At 45.3% G+C, this 20,464-nt stretch overlaps 1 protein-coding gene across 1 annotated transcript; it reads right to left on the bottom strand.

Moving 5' to 3' along the window:
• Window positions 1–3,894: 3,894 nt before the first annotated feature.
• On the bottom strand, window positions 3,895–20,025 carry LOC121549430 (sialic acid-binding Ig-like lectin 13). The gene is made up of 7 exons (XM_041861238.1): window positions 19,972–20,025; window positions 18,500–18,574; window positions 17,279–17,665; window positions 16,845–17,150; window positions 16,563–16,708; window positions 16,237–16,411; window positions 3,895–3,947 (listed from the first exon to the last, which is right to left on the bottom strand). Exons 2-7 carry the CDS (start codon window positions 18,546–18,548, stop codon window positions 3,895–3,897), a joined length of 1,116 nt encoding a protein of 371 aa, XP_041717172.1. The 5' UTR covers window positions 18,549–18,574; window positions 19,972–20,025.
• Between the last annotated feature and the right edge of the window lie 439 nt (window positions 20,026–20,464).

The following is a 20,464-nucleotide window of genomic DNA, read 5'->3' on the forward strand; positions in this document are numbered from 1 at the left end:
ACCCCCCACACAGACCCTATGACTGCGCGATTGATCTCCTGCCTGGCACAGCACCTCCCAAGGGTCGTCTGTATTCACTGTCAGCCCCGGAAAGAAAGGCCATGGAGGACTACATTATTGACTCTCTTGCCTCCGGGATAATTAGACCGTCGTCTTCCCCGCAGGAGCGGGATTCTTCTTTGTCGGCAAGAAGGACGGTTCTCTTCGTCCATGCATAGATTACCGGGGTCTGAACGACATCACGGTTAAGAATCGCTACCCACTGCCCTTACTTCGTCTGCCTTCGAACTGCTGCAGGGAGCCACTGTATTCACTAAGCTGGACCTTCGCAATGCCTACCATCTGGTGCGGATGAGGGAGGGAGACGAATGGAAGACAGCGTTCAACACACCAACCGGCCACTATGAATATCTCGTCATGCCCTTCGGCCTCACCAATGCCCCAGCAGTTTTTCAAGCCCTAGTGAATGATATCCTCAGGGACATGCTAAATACGTTCGTATTTGTGTACCTTGACGATATTTTAATATTCTCAAAGACTCTGTCAGAACACACGCACCACGTCCGGTTGGTCCTGCGCCGCCTGCTGGAGAACTCTCTTTTCGTGAAGGCAGAGAAGTGCGAGTTCCATGCCAAGACCGTTTCATTCCTGGGGTATGTGGTGACCGAGGGCAGCATTCAGATGGATCTCACGAAGGTGTCGGCTGTCACTTCCTGGCCAGTTCCTGAGTCTCGGAAGAAGTTGCAACAGTTCCTGGGCTTTGCCAACTTTTATAGGAGATTCATCAGAAACTATAGCACAGTGGCTGCACCCCTCACGGCGCTAACCAGCACTAAACAACCGTACCAATGGACATCAGCTGCTGATAAGGCCTTCAATATCCTCAAGACATGTTTCACTTCTGCTCCCATCCTCCAGATGCCAGATGCAGCAAGGCAGTTTGTGGTGGAGGTAGATGCTTCGGACGTGGGAGTGGGTGCAGTGCTTTCTCAAAGAGCAGCTGAGGATGGCAAGATGCACCCCTGTGCCTTCTACTCCCGTCGGCTAACCCCTGCCGAATGCAACTACGACATTGGGAACCGCGAGCTGTTGGCTGTCAAGCTCGCCCCTTGAAGAATGGCGGCACTGGTTAGAGGGGTCAAAGGAACCATTCGTAGTGTGGACAGACCACAAGAACCTGGAGTATATCCAAACAGCCAGGAGGCTGAACTCCCGTCAACAGCGGTGGTCTCTGTTCTTTACGCGCTTCAATTTCACGCTCTCCTACCGCCCGGGATCTCGCAACATCAAACCTGATGCTCTTTCCCCGGATGTTTCAGAAGGGACGAGACCACCGCCATGACAGCTCCCATTCTTCCCAGCCACTTGGTCGTAGCGGCCCTCACCTGGGAGATCGAGAAGCAGGTCATGGAGGCTCTTCGGGACCAGCCAGGTCCAAGCACCAGCGCCCCCAACCGTCTGTTTGTTCCAGCAAATCTCAGGTCACCTGTGATTCAGTGGGGGCACGAATCCCGTCTGGCCTGTCATCCCGGCATCACTCGCACCCTTCATCTGGTCCGCCAGCGGTTCTGGTGGCGGGGATGAGACGGGAGGTCCGAGAATTCATCCGAGCTTGTCCCACTTGTAACCGAAACAAGACTCCCAACCAGCCTCCTGCTGGGTTGCTGCAACCCCTACTCATACCCAAGAGGCCCTGGTCCCACGTTTCACTGGACTTTGTTACGGGCCTTCCGCCCTCTGACGGACACACAGTCATCCTTACCATTGTTGACCGCTTTAGTAAGATGACCCACTTCGTGCCCCTTCCCAAACTACCCTCTGCTAAAGAGACCTCCCAGGTGGTCCTGGAACATGTGTTTCGTATCCATGGCCTACCCCAGGATATAGTGTCAGACCGGGGCCCGCAATTCTCAGCAACCTTTTGGAAGGAGTTCTGTCATCTCCTTGGGGCCACCGCCAGCCTATCGTCTGGATTCCACCCGCAGTCAAACGGCCAGACTGAACGCATGAACCAGGAGCTGGAGAAGGCACTGAGGTGTGTGGCTTCCCAAAATCCCCGGGCCTGGGCTCAACACCTGCTCTGGGTGGAATATGCCCATAATTCACTCACCAGTTCCTCCACCGGGCTCTCCCCCTTTCAGTGTGTCTACGGGTATCAACCTCCACTGTTTGCCAGCCAGGAGGCGGATGCCACCTGTCCGTCTGCTCTTGCGTATGCCCGCCGCTGCCGCCGCACTTGGGCCCAGGCTCGCACTGTGCTCCTGAAGTCTGGAACCAGCTACGCCGTCGGTGCCAACCGACGGAGGACCCCAGCACCTACTTACCGGGTTGGTCAGAAGGTCTGGCTGTCTGCCCGGGATCTGCCGCTGCGGGTTGTATCACGAAAGCTGGCCCCTCGCTTCATTGGTCCTTTTCCTGTGCAGAAAGTCATCAGTCCAACGGCGGTCCGACTTCAGTTGCCCGCTTCCATGCGGGTCCACCCCACCTTCCACGTCTCCAAGGTCAAGCCGGTCCATGAAAGTCCCCTGGTCCCTGCAGCTCCGGCGCCACCTCCTCCGCGCCTCGTAGATGGCGGTCCTGTCTTCACCGTCCGGCGGCTGCTCCGCTCTAGGCGAAGGGGTAGGGGGTCTCCAGTACCTCGTTGATTGGGAGGGATATGGTCCAGAGGAGAGGACCTGGATCCCGGCCAGGAGGATAGTGGACCGGACCCTTATCACTGACTTCCACCGACTACATCCTGATCAGCCTGCAATCCGTAGGGGCCGTCCAAGAGGGGTTCCTAGCCGTCCGGCCCGCCCTGCTCCTGTCTCAGTGCCTGTCCTGTCTCCCCGACCGTGACCCTCCAGCTCCTTCTGAGGATGAGGAGATTCACTCGGACCGCTCGGAGGAGTTCTGACCCGCCGCCTGCTCCCCTCCACCCTCCCGGCATGATGTTGTTCTTGGGACTTCTGGGGCCGTCCCTTGGAGGGGGGGTCCTGTCATGAGCACTCTCTCTCCCTGGTAGCAACATTAATTGCATTCAATTATCTTCCACTCTGCTCACCTCCCTCTCTCTACTCAGCCTAACTAGCTCCACCTGCCCTGCTCTGCTCTTGTTACCTGGCCAGCTGCACTGCATTTCCCACTCACCATCCTCACCTTGCCTCACTCTGTTCTAATTACTCTGCCAGCTGAACTGCATTTCCCCACTACCTCTCCCAGTATATCAAGCCCTGTTTTTCAGCCAAGCCCTGTCAGATCGTCTTCAAACCCGGACCAGTAACCTGCCTGTCTGCGCTCTGACTCCTGTTTGTGATACCGATCCTTTCTTGACTGCCTCCTTGTTCTACTGCCCCGTCTATCCCAACCTGCCTTCTGGACCTCGACTACTCTCCGATCTTCAGCCCCCTCCGGTAACTCGTTTCTGCCTTCTGTCTCTCACCACGATATTTGCCCAGCCCTGATCTGTACTTCTGCCTGCCATTCATATTGCTGTTGTGTGTGTGTGTTCCCCCAGGTCTCCGACCACCAGATGAGCGTGCCCAGACGTTTCACCACCCTCAGCCCGATACGCCGCTCCATCACTGGGGAACACACACACTAAGCACTTGGACTGGACACCCCCCGGACATTTGGTGACCCCCGGGAGCACAGGTACCCACAGGAGGACCCTGAAAGACCCCTGACACCCCTGGGACTCCTCTTCCCGCCTGTAACCTTGAATAAAGAACTCTGAATTTGAACTTGCGCTCTTGGGTCCTCTTCTGTTCGTGACAAACCCAAGAGTCCTTACAATCAGTTGAATAAGAAAAGAGAGAAAATGACATTTGAATGTACTGTAGTTCCTCAGACTTGGTTGGATGTGATAAAATGATATGAATTCAATTTCCAGATGTGGCCTGGAGCCAGTACTGTTTATGGGTCATTCGTCTTGATGGTCTGGGCTCTCAGACCAGTCTTACTCTGGGCTGAAGACATAGGTAGAGAGTATAGGAAGAGTGCCTGTGCATTCAGAGTAGAAAACGTTGGGTAGATAGAAATGTATGGTAGAAAATGGACACACATTTATATATTGTATCAGTTCTATGCTAAATATTATTATTACAGTTTGCAGCATTGAATTATAGCCCCGTCCAGAAACCACCCCAAGCCCGCACTCCCTAGGCACTGATCCAATAACAAATGGTGCCGGAGGGGATGGCTGCCATTTTATGGACTCGTAACCAACCGTGCTATTTTGTGTGTTTTTTCGCATTGTTTGTAACTTATTTTGTAAATAATGTTGCTGCAACTGTCTCTTATGACCGAAAAGAGCTTCTGGACATCAGAACAGTGATTACTTACCTTGAACATAGCCAAATAATTGTTATTTTATGAGTCGGAGGAGAGGGATTTGCTCCAGACACCCGACAGGGCCCTCATCCCCGTCATTTGCAGTAGAAAGAAAGGGAGATATCTCGGAAGGAGATCGGGGTGCCTGGTAAGGAGCCGGCAACGAGTGGCTAATCTGCCTTTGCCATCGATACTATTGGCCAATTTACGATCGCTTGATAATAAAATGGACAAACTACAGGCACGAATATCCTACCAACGGGACATTAAAAACTGTAATATCTTATGTTTCACAGAGTCGTGGCTGAATGATGACATGAATAACATACAGCTGGCGGGTTACACTGTATCGGCAGGATAGAACGGCAGCCTCTGGTAAGACAAGGGGTGGCGGTCTATGTATATTTGTAAACAACAGCTGGTGCACAATATCTAAGGAAGTCTCGAGGTTTTGCTCGCCTGAGGTAGAGTATCTCATGATAAGCTGTAGACCACACTATCTACCAAGAGAGTTTTCATCTAGATTCTTCGTAGCTGTCTATTTACCACCACAAACCGATGCTGGCACTAAGACCGCACTCAATGAACTGTATATGGCCATAAGCAAACAGGAAAACGCTCATCCAGAGGCGGCGCTCCTAGTGGCCGGGGACTTTAATGCAGGGAAACTTAAATCCGTTTTACCTCATTTCTACCAGCATGTTAAATGTGCAACCAGAGGAAAAAAAACTCTAGAACACCTTTACTCCACACACAGAGACACGTACAAAGCTCTCCCTCGCCCTCCATTTGGAAAATCTGACCATCATTCTATCCTCCTGATTCCTGCTTACAAACAAAAACTAAATCAGGAGGCACCAATGACTCGGTCAATAAAAAAGTGGTCAGATGAAGCAGATGCTAAGCTACAGGACTGTTTTGCTAGCACAGACTGGAAGATGTTCCGGGATTCTTCCGATGGCATTGAGGAGTACACCACATCAGTCACTGGCTTCATCAAGAAGTGCATCGATGATGTCGTCCCCACAGTGACCGTACGTACATACCACAACCAGAAGCCATGGATTACAGGAAACATCCGCACTGAGCTAAAGGGTAGAGCTGCCGCTTTCAAGGAGCGGGACTCTAACCCGGACGCTTATCAGAAATCCCGCTATGCCCTCGGACGAACCATCAAACAGGCAAAGAGTCAATACAGGACTAAGATTGAATCGTACTACACCGGCTCCGACGCTCGTCGGATGTGGCAGGGCTTGAAAACTATTACAGACTACAAAGGGATGACTATGTGATCACACTCTCCGTAGCCGATGTGAGTAAGACCTTTAAACAGGTCAACATTCACAAGGCCGCGGGGCCAGACGGATTACCAGGACATGTACTCCGAGCATGCGCTGACCAACTGGCAAGCGTCTTCACTGACATTTTCAACCTCTCCCTGTCCGAGTCTGTAATACCAACATGTTTCAAGCTGACCACCATAGTCCCTGTGCCCAAGAACACTCAAATCAACACCATTATCCCAGAAACCTTAGACCCACTCCAATTTGTATATCGCCCCAACAGATCCACAGATGATGCAATCTCTATTGCGCTCCACACTGCCCTTTCACACCTGGACAAACGGAACACCTATGTGAGTATGCTATTCATTGACTACAGCTCAGCGTTCAACGCCATAGTGCCCTCAAAGCTCATCACTAAGCTAAGGACCCTGGGACTAAACACCTCCCTCTGCAACTGGATCCTGGACTTCCTGAAGGGCAGCCCCCAGGTGATAAGGGTAGGTAACAACACATCCGCCACGCTGATCCTCAACACGGGGGCCCCTCAGGTGTGCGTGCTCAGTCCCTTCCTGTCTTCCTGTTCATTCATGACTGCATGGCCAGGCACGACTCCAACACCATCATTAAGTTTGCAGATGACACAACAGTGGTAGGCCTGATCACCGACAATGACGAGACAGCCTATAGGGAGGAGGTCAGAGGCCTGGCCTTGTGGTGCCAGGACAACAACCTCTCCCTCAACGTGATCAAGACAAAGGAGATGATTGTGGACTACAGGAAACCGAGCACGCCCCCATTCTCATCGACAGGGCTGTAGTGGAGCAGGTTGAGAGCTTCAAGTTCCTTGGTGTCCACATCACCAACAAACTAACATCGTCCAAGCACACCAAGACAGTCGTGAAGAGGGCACGACAAAACATATTCCCCCTAAGGAGACTGAAAAGATTTGGCATGGATCCTCAGATCCTCAAAAGGTTCTACAGCTGCACCATCGAGAGCATCCTGACTGGTTGCATCACTGCCTGGTATGGCAACAGCTCAGCCTCCGACCGCAAGGCACTACAGAGGGCAGTGCGTACGGCCCAGTACTTTACTGGGGCCAAGCTTCCTGCCATCCAGGACCTCTATATCAGGCGGTGTCAGAGGAAGGCCAATTGGGGGAAATAAACACCTCCCCCTGCAGGTCTTTGGTAGTTTCTAAACAAATCTAATAATAATATGGATATTACTGATGATGATAATAACAATGAATAACTTGACAACAGTAATAAGTTGTTAGACATTGCTGGTTCCTTAAGATTATCTATTAAGCAATAACAGCAATGTAATTATGTTAATAACTCTAACCTGATTGAATTGGAAAATAAAATGTTAAGTAAACAATGGGTTGTGGTGGGTCTTGTCTGTGTATTGATGGACGAAGAGGGTCCTGTCGTCAGGAAGCTAACAGATCATCATATTGATCTAGTATATTATTACCTTTAAGATTGTATCATTGACTTTTTGTTATGCACCCCCAGAAAACAACGTCGAGATTTTTCACAGTGTTTCTGATAAAGATGGTACGAGTTCCGTAAATCCATTAGGGACGCAAAACAATGATACAAATCTATTTTCGACAACTCAGACTCGCAACGCATGTGGCAAGGACTACAGGCTATCATGGACTACAAAGGCAAATCCAGCTGTGTGGTTCCCACCGAAGCCTCCCTCCCAGACTAGCTTAACACATTCTATGCTCTCTTTGAGGCAGACAATACCGAGCCATGCAGGAGAGCTCCCGCTGCTCCGGACGAACAGGTGCTTTCGCTCTTCAAGGCTGACGTAAGGAAAACTCTCAAAAGAGTGAATATAGTTCAGCATTCAACACTATTATTCCCTCCAAACTTTTAGTTTTGTGTCTGAGCACTACCCTCTGCAACTGGATCCTGGACTTCCTGACGGGCAGACCACAGGCTGTGCAGATTGGCAACAACACCCCCTCCACACTGACTGTTAACACAGGGGACCCTCAGGGGTGTCCTCAGCCCTCTGCTGTACTCCCTGTTCACCCACGACTGTGTGGCTTTGCACAACACCAACTCCATTATCAAGTTTGCTGACGACACCACGGTTGTAGGCCTGATAACCAACAACGACGATTCAGCGTTTAGGGAGGAGGTAAGTGAACTGGCATTGTGTTGCCAGGCCAACAACCTCTCCCTCAAAGTCAGCAAAACAAAGGAATTGATTGTTGACTTCAGGAAGCAGAGGGAACACGCCCTGATCCACATAAACGGGACTGCAGTAGAGAGAGTCAGCAGTTTTAAGTTCCTCAGCATCCACATCACCGATGATTGACATGGACCAACAACACCACCGCTGTTGTCAAGAGGGCGCATCCCGCTCTAGCGACTCCTTGTGGCGGGCCGGGGGCATGCACACTGACTTCGGTCGCCAGTTGTACAGTGTTTCCTCCGACACATTGGTGCAGCTGGCTTCCGGGTTAAGCGAGCAGTGCGGCTTGGCAGGGTCATGTTTCGGAGGACGCATGTCTCTTGACCTTCGCCTCTCCCGAGTCCGTACGGGAGTTGCAGTGATGGGACAAGACTGTAACTACCACTTGGATATCATGAAATTGGGGAGAAAAGGGTGTAAAAAGTACAAAGAAAGAGGGCGCAACAGCGTCTCTTCCTAAGGTGGCTGAAGAAATTTGGCATGCCATTCCGGGTCATCTCCAAACACTACTGCTGCACCATCGAGAGCTTCCTGACCAGCTGCATCACGGCCTGGTACGGGAATTGCTCCGTCCATGACCGAAAGGCCCTCCAGTGGGTGGTGAAGACGGCCCAGTACATCACTGGGGCCGTGTTCCCAACCATCCAGGACATCTACTTGAAACGGTGCCTGAGGAAGTCCAGCAGCACCATCAAGGACCCCACACACCCCAGCCACGATCTGTTTACTCCCTTACCGTTGGGCAGACAGTATTGAAGCATGATGTCTGATACAAACAGGCTTAGAGACAGTTTCTATCTACAAGCCATCAGACACACACATCACAACTGCTGTTACCAGACTCTAATTTACTATTGTTAATACTGCACAATTTAAACACTTGCCGCCCAATCCCCCCTTCCCTGATACACATGTAAATATTGTACTATAAATTGTGCCTTCCTGTATTATACTATGCTAAATATATATATATACAGTGAGGGAAAAAAGTATTTGATCCCCTGCTGATTTTGTACGTTTGCCCACTGACAAAGACATGATCAGTCTATAATTTTAATGGTAGGTTTATTTGAACAGTGAGAGACAGAAAAACAACAACAAAAATCCAGAAAAACGCATGTCAAAAATGTTATAATTTGATTTGCATTTTAATGAGGGAAATGAGTATATGACCCCTCTGCAAAACATGACTTAGTACTTGGTGGCAAAACCGTTGTTGGCCAGGTCAGACGTTTCTTGTAGTTGGCCACCAGGTTTGCACACATCTCAGGAGGGATTTTGTCCCACTCCTCTTTGCAGATCTTCTCCAAGTCATTAAGGTTTCGAGGCTGACGTTTGGCAACTCGAACCTTCAGCTCACCTCCACAGACTTTCTATGGGATTAAGGTCTGGAGACTGGCTAGGCCACTCCAGGACCTTAATGTGCTTCTTCTTGAGCCACTCCTTTGTTGCCTTGGCCGTGTGTTTTGGGTCATTGTCATGCTGGAATACCCATCCACGACCCATTTTCAATGCCCTGGCTAAGGGAAGGAGGTTCTCACCCAAGATTTGACGGTACATGGCCCCGTCCATCGTCCCTTTGATGCGGTGAAGTTGTCCTGTCCCCTTAGCAGAAAAACACCCCCAACAGTGGCGGCTCCTGAAAAAATTCTCAGGGGGGGCAATTTTTCTGATGATTTAGGTGACCTACACACATTTTAAAAAAGATATGTCCAGCAACAACATGAAGACAGGGGCAGCATATAAGTCAATACCAGAAGCATTTATTGACTGATCTCAAAAGTGTTGGCTTACCAGGGTTGGTGGAGCCCTCAGTTTCATCTTTGCCTCGCAAAGCTAACTCAAACACTCCGCAAAACTTCACACACTGGATTAGCCGGCTGAGGATGTGGCGGTTCTTGCTAATGTCGTAGTAAATATATTTGTTATAGTGAATATGGAATATGATATGTTGAGTAAAATGTTGTGCTAAGATCTATTTAGGTCAGGAGCTGGTTATAAGTTCTGTTCCTATCCAATAACAATGGACAAAAGGGTCCTATCTTGTCAGCCTTGTCAGCAGGTGGCCAAGGACAACACCCACGCCATAGGCCTCTCAGTTCTTCCAACTCACGAGTTCTTGCTCTGAGGACACACACACACACACACACACAAACACACACACACACACATCATCACTGTTAAACACACACACACACACACACACACACACATCATCACTGTTAAACACACACACACACACACAAAAATCCCCTCTCTTAGGCTGAACATTTGAAGACAGAGAACCCGACTCAGAGCCAATGCAACAGTGACAGTAGCCTGGAGGGGACCTCACCCAACTCATCAGGACCAATCAGAAGATCAGAACTACTAGATTCAACCTACTTCATTTATTGCATAAAATGTCTGCACACAATGTTTCGGGGCTCTCTTCAGATAATAATAATAATAATAATAATATGCCATTTAGCAGACGCTTTTATCCAAAGCGACTTACAGTCATGCGTGCATACATTTTTGTGTATGGGTGGTCCCGGGGATCGAACCCACTACCTTGGCGTTACAAGCGCCGTGCTCTACCAGCTGAGCTACAGAAAGTGGATACTCATGGATGCGCATCGCAATTGTAAAATGTCAACACAATTGGAGACACCACGTCATTTTTGGAGACATGTTATTGACAGTAAACTATTGTAGATGCGACTGCTAACTAAATAAAACATTTTAGCTGGCTAGCTAATCATCTTAGCTAAATGTGGGGCAAACAATTCAGTTATTTACCGTTAATTCGAGGGATTGGGGTGAAAGAAATCGAGTTACATAGTGATACTTTACGATATACTGTATTGACAATATCGCAATATTTTAGCGCTAGTTGGCTGTACCTGCACCAAAACACCATTATTGTTCCTTCATAGCTTGTTCTCAATCTTTTCACATTGGGAGCCAATTTGTTTTCAGCACTTTTATTTCCATGACTGATCAAAACTCGTTCTCATGGCTTTCTGATCCCTCTGCAACAGACATATGGTGCGCAATAAAATCACAGTATCGAATCGCAATACGTATAGAATCATGAGACTCGCAATGCATATATCTTATCGTGAGGTTCCTGGCAATTCCCAGCCCAAGTTCATTTGCCACAACAAATCTCTTCGCTAGCAAACGCGATGTCTTCTCCAAAACGGCAATGTGTCTCCAACAATGTTTACTTTTTTGACGTTCTATGGCATCTCCACTTTCCAAGCATATATGACCACATGTAATATTTTGGTAAGTGATGCAAATAGTGAACTATGTAGGGCCAGGATGTAAAATATATGTAGCTCCCTAAGAGTTTGACGAACGGGTCCGTGCACGCGATTCCAGATATCTTTACCTCTGAATAAACTGCCTTTATTATACCATATCCACCCTGTCCAAAGTCTCTACTTGGTCTCAGTTCTCCAGTAAACTTGTGATTATCAACACTAACCTCATCGTTGTGGCGGCGGACAGCTAGCCTGTATCCCTCATCCAGTTGAGTGGCAGTTATTTTTTCGTTCGTACCAATTTTTGGAAAATCCTCGGGTGTAGGACTTTCCGCCTTTAGTAGAAACCTGTTGAATTATTAAATTTGGTCTGGGAGGTCCTAATTGTTTCGTTGCCAATTTATCTTCATTTGTTCGCCGACAAAAAGGAACTTCTTTCAAAGACACAATCGACCGCTATTTTCTTAGTTACGTTCATGGTTACGTTACGTATGACGAAAGCGCGTAAGTGCAAGCCCTCCCGGAACCCATAGAGATTGTATTGAAAGCTCTGAAATTTGAAAAAAATAGATTTTACATGGGAGTCTATGACAGACTTCTGGGCGATTTTCAACCTGACTGAAATCGCCCCAAAAGGGGGGGGAGCCATTTGAAGCACGACTTTCGCCTGATTGGACATTTAGTGGCAGTGTGGCACTGTGGCAGATCAGAGTCTATATTACAACACTGATAACTACTGTTGCCGTGATATAATTGATTAGAAAAAAATTCCCTTCCTTTTCCCGTTTGGCAGTGCGTCGCCCATATCGCCCTATTGAACAGACCGCCCCTGACCCCCAAAGCATAATGTTTCCACCTCCATGTTTGACGGTGGGGATGGTGTTCTTGGGGTCATAGGCAGCATTCCTCCTCCTCCAAACACGGCGAGTTGAGTTGATGCCAAAGAGCTCCATTTTGGTCTCATCTGACCACAACACTTTCACCCAGTTCTCCTCTGAATCATTCAGATGTTCATTGGCAAACTTCAGATGGGCATGTATATGTGCTTTCTTGAGCAGGGGGACCTTGCGGGCGCTGCAGGATTTCAGTCCTGCGGAGAGCTCTTTGGTCTTGGCCATGGTGGAGAGTTTGGAATCTGATTGATTGATTGCTTCTGTGGACAGGTGTCTTTTATACAGGTAACAAACTGAGATTAGGAGCACTCCCTTTAAGAGTGTGCTCCTAATCTCAGCTCGTTACCTGTAATAAAGACACCAGGGAGCCAGAAATCTTTCTGATTGAGAGGGGGTCAAATACTTATTTCCCTCATCAAAATGCTAATCAATTTATAACATTTTTGACATGCATTTTTCTGGATTTTCTTTATTTTATTCTGTCTCTCACTGTTCAAATAAACCTACCATTAAAATTATAGACTGATCATTTCTTTGTCAGTGGGCAAACGTACAAAATCAGCAGGGGATCAAATGCTTTTTTCCCTCACTGTATATTCAACTGAGCCATTTACTTTATGTTCGTATTCTTATCTTTTAGTATTTCTTATTGTTGTTGTATTGTCGAGAAGGAACCTGCAAGTAAGAATTTCGTTGGACAGTGTATACCATGTGTATCCTGTGCATATGACTAATAAAACGTGAAACTTGAGATGACATGATTGATGGCCAGATTGTGTTTGTGTGACACCAACGTCATTTCAGTGTTATTATTTGTCGGACTGGAATGGCGTTATCATATTTACCTCTCAAAACATTGCTGAAACCAGCTCATAACTGCTCTTGTGAACCAATAAGAACAAAAGTGACACACAAAAAAGTTACAATATGTTAATGTGCCCAGAGACAAGCTGTTTACTTCAAATATATGCGGCATGATGAGACATGGGTCTACATTCAATGTGGGGCTAATCAGATGGACAAACCGGATAAGGCAGAAAATATCTTACATTCCTGGCCACTGTCCTGGACACTAGTCACAGTGCACTTGATTCCGACCGGAGTTAAGCGCGCTTAAAACACTTTTCCCTCTATGTGTATTCTGACCTTGAATTTAAGCATGAGAATAGTGTGCTATTCACCTGCTATTCGTCATGGGTGGAGATTGAATAAATGAAGGTGTGGCGGTGTGTCTACAGATAGGCTGTATTCTGACATATACTTCATTTCCTAATAATTCCACCACCTTTACGCGCGAGGAAACCATGAATAAGGTCTAGCGAATCTACCGGTTCCAACTGGAAAAAGCATCTACTTTATTTTTTCCGATCGAAACAACACCATTCTCCATGCATTGTAATTTACAACATGATAAGAGCTATTGATAAGAGCTAGGTAAATGAGTAATCCGTTTGGATTAGGGAATTGTAAATATAAATGACACTTGTTTTAGATATATTTTACCTTATAATCACTGGAGAAAAATGTGAAACCAGTCATAAGGCAGCAAACTAAAGCATATTAACATATCAACTTTCCCACCGTAATATTTATGAAATGTGGTATTTTATTAGGATCCCCATTAGCTTTTGCAAAAGCAGCAGCTACTCGTCCTTGGCTCCACACAAAACATGAAACATTACATAATACAGAACATTAATAGTCAAGGACAGAAGTACATATTGTATTTATTTTTTAAAGGCACACATAGCCTACATATCAATACATACACACAAACTATCTAGGTCAAAAAGGGAGAGGCGTTGTGCCGTGAGGTGTTGTTAAGGTGAAATGCTGTGCCATTATGTGTAATTTAAATTGTACAGCCTTTTAATTTGCAGGGATGGTCACTCTCGAATGTTATTATTACAGGCTACCCCGACTTTCTCTGTTTCCTATTTCTATCATGTTAAATATTAGCCACGACCGTCAGTAGGCCTAATAACAACACATATTCAACAGCCAATTTATCGTTAGTTCCCTTCAGTTGGTATAGTCCACATTATCAATCCATTTAATTACATTGTTTTGTTAACCTTCATTTGCTTCCTGTGTAAACGTCGTCACGGCCGTTTGGTTGTTGCTGACAATCATTAGTAATAGTTGATCATTTATATAAAAAATACATTAAATGGTTATGGAACGGAGCTCAGACCAAGCCTTAACAGTTTGAACTGGACGAATGGCGCAGTTACCCCCAACAGGTGGAGGGAGAGCTGAAGGCTCTGGAGGACAGGGTCAGGAATGAATTGAATCAGAAGGGAATGTTTGAAGAGAGAAAGCTATGACTATTGGACACTACATTACACACTGATGCTGCAATATGTTGGGGATGTGGATAGGGTGGGACTGATAAAAACAATCACTGACAAGCACATTGCAATTTTGCATTGAGTATATGTGGGTATTTAAATGTAAGAACATACAATGAAACGAGGTGTCTGCATGCAGTTCATGCTACCACACACTGTCAGTGGCTATATGAGTAGATATTGGGTGATAGAGCAGAATCAGTGTTTAGCAGTACCTTAATGACATCGTGCAATGAAGTATAACGGCATTGGATGTTTACAAGCTATAGCCCAAAGAATCTTATCTAATCATGACAAGCTTTAATATCCATATTAATTTCAACATTTCTTGCAGAATGTTACCTCAATATCCTTTTATTTGCTCACATGTCCCTGGGATTAATAAATGGCCATTGGCTACGAACATGTGGAGGAAATACATCTGGTTGGCTCAGGGGGAAAGATTCATTAGCATTTCTTCTCACTTTTGTATTATTTCCAATAAAAATCATTATGATCTAATGAGACATGCAACATGTTGGACCAATAAAACTGAGACTTCATGGAAATGTAATGTAAAGTTTTTATTACAGTGCAATTAATAAACAAACATCAATTTCAGCCTCAATTGTGTCTCTTGATCAACACAACATAAAAACTGACATAACTCCCCAAAATATATACATTAAAAATATATATGTAATGGAATATTTAAGATGAATAAAGTTCACATTCAGGTTAGAGTAATTAACATAATGTTTGCAATATTGATATAGTTTCCCTTTCTGTAACACGTGATTTCCAGTATTCTGTTTCTAACACTTGGGATGATGGTCACTAGAATCAATGCTGTATGTTATGGATTAAACTCATAACTGTTGATAGTGATTGACTCCAGACTGGAGGTCCAAGGACCGAGGACACACTGATTATTATTGTATTCTGTGAAACACTGATTCTGTAGTAGCTGACAAAGCCACTGCCTTTTCTTTTGACTTCCTACAAGCCTCTCAGGCTGGTGTTGACAGAACATTTGTGTGTCTGATTAGGATATAAAGGGCTGGACTCCAAGAGGCCAGTTAGACATGATCTCTGCTTCTATGCTGGAAGTTGTTTCCCTGTTGCAACTTGTATTAATCCAGATTGATTTATGATTGACTTTATCAATGATTTCTCTTCTCTTTTGTTCAGAGAGTCACAAATATCATACCCCCAAGACATGCTAACCTTTCACCATTGCAATAACATGGGAGGTTAGCATTTTTTTGGGGGGGAGTATGATATTTTCTCACTCATCATTTTTCACAATTCATTTAGGATTATGCGTCATCGTGGTAGCATCCACATTAATGTACAGTAGAAGTGTTTAGAAACATATTCTATTCTTATTTACAATAAAAGTGACTGCAAAATGACACAATACATTATTTACCATGAATTTCTATTGGGCACAAAATAATCTGAAACACAACCAAAACAAACAGCAAATGCATCCAACAAGTTTGTAGAGTCACAAGCTCGATGTTGTCATTGTGTGCTAATATGGGACCAAATACACATTTTACTACTTTAATACACATAAGTGAATTTGTCCCAATACTTTTGGTCCCCTAAAAATGGGGGGACTATGTACAAAACGTGCTGTAATTTCTAAACAGTTCACCCGATATGGATTAAAATACCCTGGAATTAAAGCTGACAGTATGCTTTTTAACCTCATAGTCAATGTTTCATTTCAAATCAAAAGTTCTGGAGAACAGATTCTAAAAAGTTAAATAAATGGCACTGTCCCAGTACTGTTGGAGCTCAGTGCACACAAGACATACTGTATATACCCCAAATACTTAAAATGCACCTCTTTTATTCACTTGTGCATAAAGCCCATCTATGTAGTTAAGGTGTGGTTCCTGGGGCCCTCTCCTGGTCACATTGACTTCAGCGTACTCACTCTCCTGCCCCTGGACCCTGTTCCTGTCCTGGGCTGCAGCTGGGGTCTCTTTGGGCCGTAGTTTGGAGAAGTCTATGTCACCATAGTGGATCTCTTCAGGCTGGTCTTCTGCAGGTTCCTCTGGTTTCTCTCCGGCTGTGGTCTGGTTAACACACACCGTCCCAACCGGCGAGTTCTGTGGAGAGAACACAGAGAGAGGAACAGGTGTAAAGTTCTAAGCTCAGTCATTTGTAAAACTCTAAAGTCAGCAGGTTACACAACACATACTGAGGGGATGTCAATGACAATGTCAATTAAACTGACCAGTAACTCTGTCCAGATGCTACCTGTGTTGGTTTACCCCCACTGATATTGAACCAGGTGAAGTTTGTCACAGGAGGGTTGGCTGTACTGCTGCAGGTCAGATTAACACAGCTGCCCACTAATACTGGACCAGCTGGACTGATGGAGGCTGAGGTGTCCTTAGGAGAGACTGAGGGAGAGGGGTTCATTTAGAATGTATCTGGATGTGGTATATTGAACAGTCTAATCAAAACCACTCTATGAATATCATCAGTGAAAACATGATAGAATGATCTATTCTACAGGAAACTGTGACTAAATCTTACATGAAACGTTAAGCATCATGGTATGTTCAGCTGTCTTGTTGATTGTCCCTACTGGGTAGACTGCAGTACAAGTGATGTTTTTCTCATGATGAAGGTATGACGGAGTGAAGTTCACTATGGAGAGAACTGATTTGGTTTGGTCTGGATTCTCCTGCAGTTGGTTCTCAGGTGTGAACTGTGTTGGGAGGGTCCATGTCAGCTCAGGGGGGTGTTCGGGACAGGGAGCGACAGCAGAGCAGTTCAAACTGACAGGGGTCTCTTCCTTCACCTCACCTGAGACAGTAATGATGGGGCTGGGAGGCAAATCTGTAATACATTGCAGATAAATATATTTTACACTAATAGCTAAACTGTCCACTTGTTCTACTCTTATCTTTGATGCAAGGAATCTAAACTGGACAAAATAGTTGGTAAACAGTTAAATTGTCTCTTACCCCTGACATCTATATTAACAGACTTGTCTGGGTCTGTTGCACGGTATGGTTGACTGTCAATCCTGAATAAGTATTTATCAGAGTAACTGGTGGTTACATTGAAGAAGACTGTGGTGCAGTTCTTCTGGGACATGTTTCCAGTTATGTTCCCTTGATATCTGTTGTCCGTCTTACTACTGTTAAATATCACATTGTTCGGACTCTGAGCAAACTGTGGTGATTCTTTAATCCACACTCCAAAGGTAAGTATTGTGCTGTTAAATGTATAGTCCTTTTGGTTAGGAATTTCAAATGCACATGGGATTTGCACACAGGAGCCAGTCAGTACATCCAGTCTATCTGGCATTGTGGCGATCAAACCTCGTTCGCCAAAAAAGGCCAAAACACCTGCAACATAAAAGACAACATCAGGGAGGTTCTGTGATCTTTTCAGTACAGTCACTCTCTCCCAATATTCTGCCTCTGCAGCAAAACATATGAACTCATTTCAATGTACAGGTGATTCTTGATGTCGTGACTCCATGCCCTAAACTGGAGCATTCATCCAGCATTGAATCCAGACTATTAAACTATACTTATTAATGGGGAATATATTATCTATTATGCTGTGAGAGAAAGATCACGTATTTACCTGATTTGTTTAATATTAATAGTTAACAATTAATATGCTTAACAATAGCAGAGACATTTCTTAACTACCAATGCTGTGCTTTTCGTAAGGATGGTTCCCTCCAGCTCCCTGCAGCTGGTCTGGGCGTGTAGTCAAGGACATGGGATAGAGATAAACTTGAGGAACAGAGACCTGTATTGTTTCAATTTCTTGTTGCTTACACATAGCCACAAGAAGAAAACAAGGTGGCTCCTGATCTGCCAGGGAGGGGCGTGCATGTACGAAAAGCAGAGATTGTTTTGGACACTTTGCAGAACTTATGAAGAGCTACATTTCACTGTTGACTCAATATTAACGTCTGCCTACAATTGCATAACTAAAGATATTTTACATATACTCAGTGTCTGTGTCATTTTCTAAAGTTTAAAGTTTGTTTAAGAATAAGAGAATATCAGCACTGTGCAAAGAACCCTCTACATTATCAGGAGTCAACTGTACACTTTTCTACACATTGAGACAGATGGGAATATAGCTCATACCATGAAATATCATGACTTGTGCTTATTCCTCTGTCTGATTCATAACTAGTTGTTGCTGTGTGGAAGACTCACCTGACATAAAGAGGCCAATGAGAAAAAACATGTTCTCAGGACAAGCCATGTGAGAACTCACACACTACTGATCACCTGAAACAGGACAAACACACACTTACTGGTAGAATATCTTAACTCACACAACACATTGCATTGAACAATCCCCATATCAAATACACTATATACACATAAGTATGTGGACACCCCAACAAATGAGTGGATTTGGCTATAAATTGAGCACACAACCATGCAATCTCCATAGACAACAATTGGCAGTAGAATGGCAATGCTGAAGAGCTCAGTGTCTTTCAACGTGGCACCGTCATAGGTCCAATTTCTGCCCTGCTAGAGCTGCCCCGGTCAACTGTAAGTGCTGTTATTGAGAAGTGGAAACGTCTAGGAGCAACAACGGCTGAGCCGCGAAGTGGTAGGCCACACAAGCTCACAGAACAGGACCGCCGAGTGCTGAAGTGGGTAGCTGGTAAAAATTGTCTGTCCTCGGTTGCAACACTCACTAACGAGTTCCAAACTGCCTCTGGAAGCAACGTCAGCACAAGAACTGTTCGTCGGGAACTTCATGAAATGAGTTTTCATGGCCGAGCAGCCGCCCACAAGCCTAAGATCACCATGCGCAATGCCAAGAATCGTCTGGAGTGGTCTGAAGCTCGTCGCCGTTGGACTCTGGAGGAGTGGAAACGCGTTCTCTGGAGTGATGAATCACGCTTCACCATCTGGCAGTCTGACGGACGAATCTGGGTTTGACGGATGCCAGGAGAACGCTACCTGACCAAATGCCTAGTGCCAACTGTAAAGTTTGGTGGAGGAGTAATAAAGGTCTGGGGCTGTTTTTCATGGTTCGGGCTAGGCCCCTGCCGTGTAGTTCTGGGCTGATCCCTCACCTTCCTCATGATCATTGATGCCCCACGAGGTGAGATCTTGCATGGAGCCCCAGACCGAGGGTGATTGACCGGTTGGAGTCTGTTTGATTGAGTGTGTGGACAGGTGTCTTTTATACAGGTAACGAGTTCAAACAGGTAGAGTTAATACAGGTAATGAGTGGAGAACAGGAGTGCTTCTTAAAGAAAAACTAACAGGTCTGTGAGAGCCGGAATTCTTAATGGTTGGTAGGTGATCAAATACGTATGTCATGCAATACAATGCAAATTAATTACTTAAAAATCATACAATGTGATTTTCTGGATTTTTGTTTTAGATTCCGTCTCTCACAGTTGAAGTGTACCTATGATAAAAATTACAGACCTCTATATGCTTTGTAAGTAGGATAACCTGCAAAATCGGCAGTGTATCAAATACTTGTTCTCCCCACTGTACTTTTGGTCATGTTGTGTATGTCTTTCAGTTGTGAAGCTAAAACATGAACGGATAACAGTACTTTGAACATATTGAATCTCATTACTTGTAATTCATTTCCTAAATTTAATCGGAACATTAAAATGTAAAGATAAGATAGTAAAGAAGTCGACACTTGCCTTCCAATGATGTAAACGGTCCACAGGAGAGACTATCACACACCCATAGTGTGGTCTGACAAACTAAAGTGCTGAAATTTATGTGACACATCTCACATCTCATCAGTGACGTACTTCCTAATAAGTGTGTGAGAAATTATTTCAAAAGAATACTACAGTATTTGTATAACAGGATGCTTGAATAGTCTATGTACTGGGTGTCCTTGTCAGCTGTGAAAACACTGTATGCATAAATAAGTGCTCAGAACATTTCCATTTTCTAATGAACCTTCTGCTCTGCTAATGAACCTTCTGTTTCTGTCACTTGAGACATTGCAGAGGTGGCCTTAATCATGTTCCACCAGTTTCAAATGAAATGGTTCTAAAGACAAATTATGTTTTATCCACTGATTCAACAGCTTTATATGGCCTATACATTTAATTAAATGTGACTTAATGGGGGGTAGAAGAACACCTCAACAGCATGTTGAAACAGGCCCCGAAATTGCTAAGT

Source organism: Coregonus clupeaformis, chromosome 34 (assembly GCF_020615455.1).
Source record: "Coregonus clupeaformis isolate EN_2021a chromosome 34, ASM2061545v1, whole genome shotgun sequence".
NCBI lineage: Eukaryota > Metazoa > Chordata > Actinopteri > Salmoniformes > Salmonidae > Coregonus > Coregonus clupeaformis.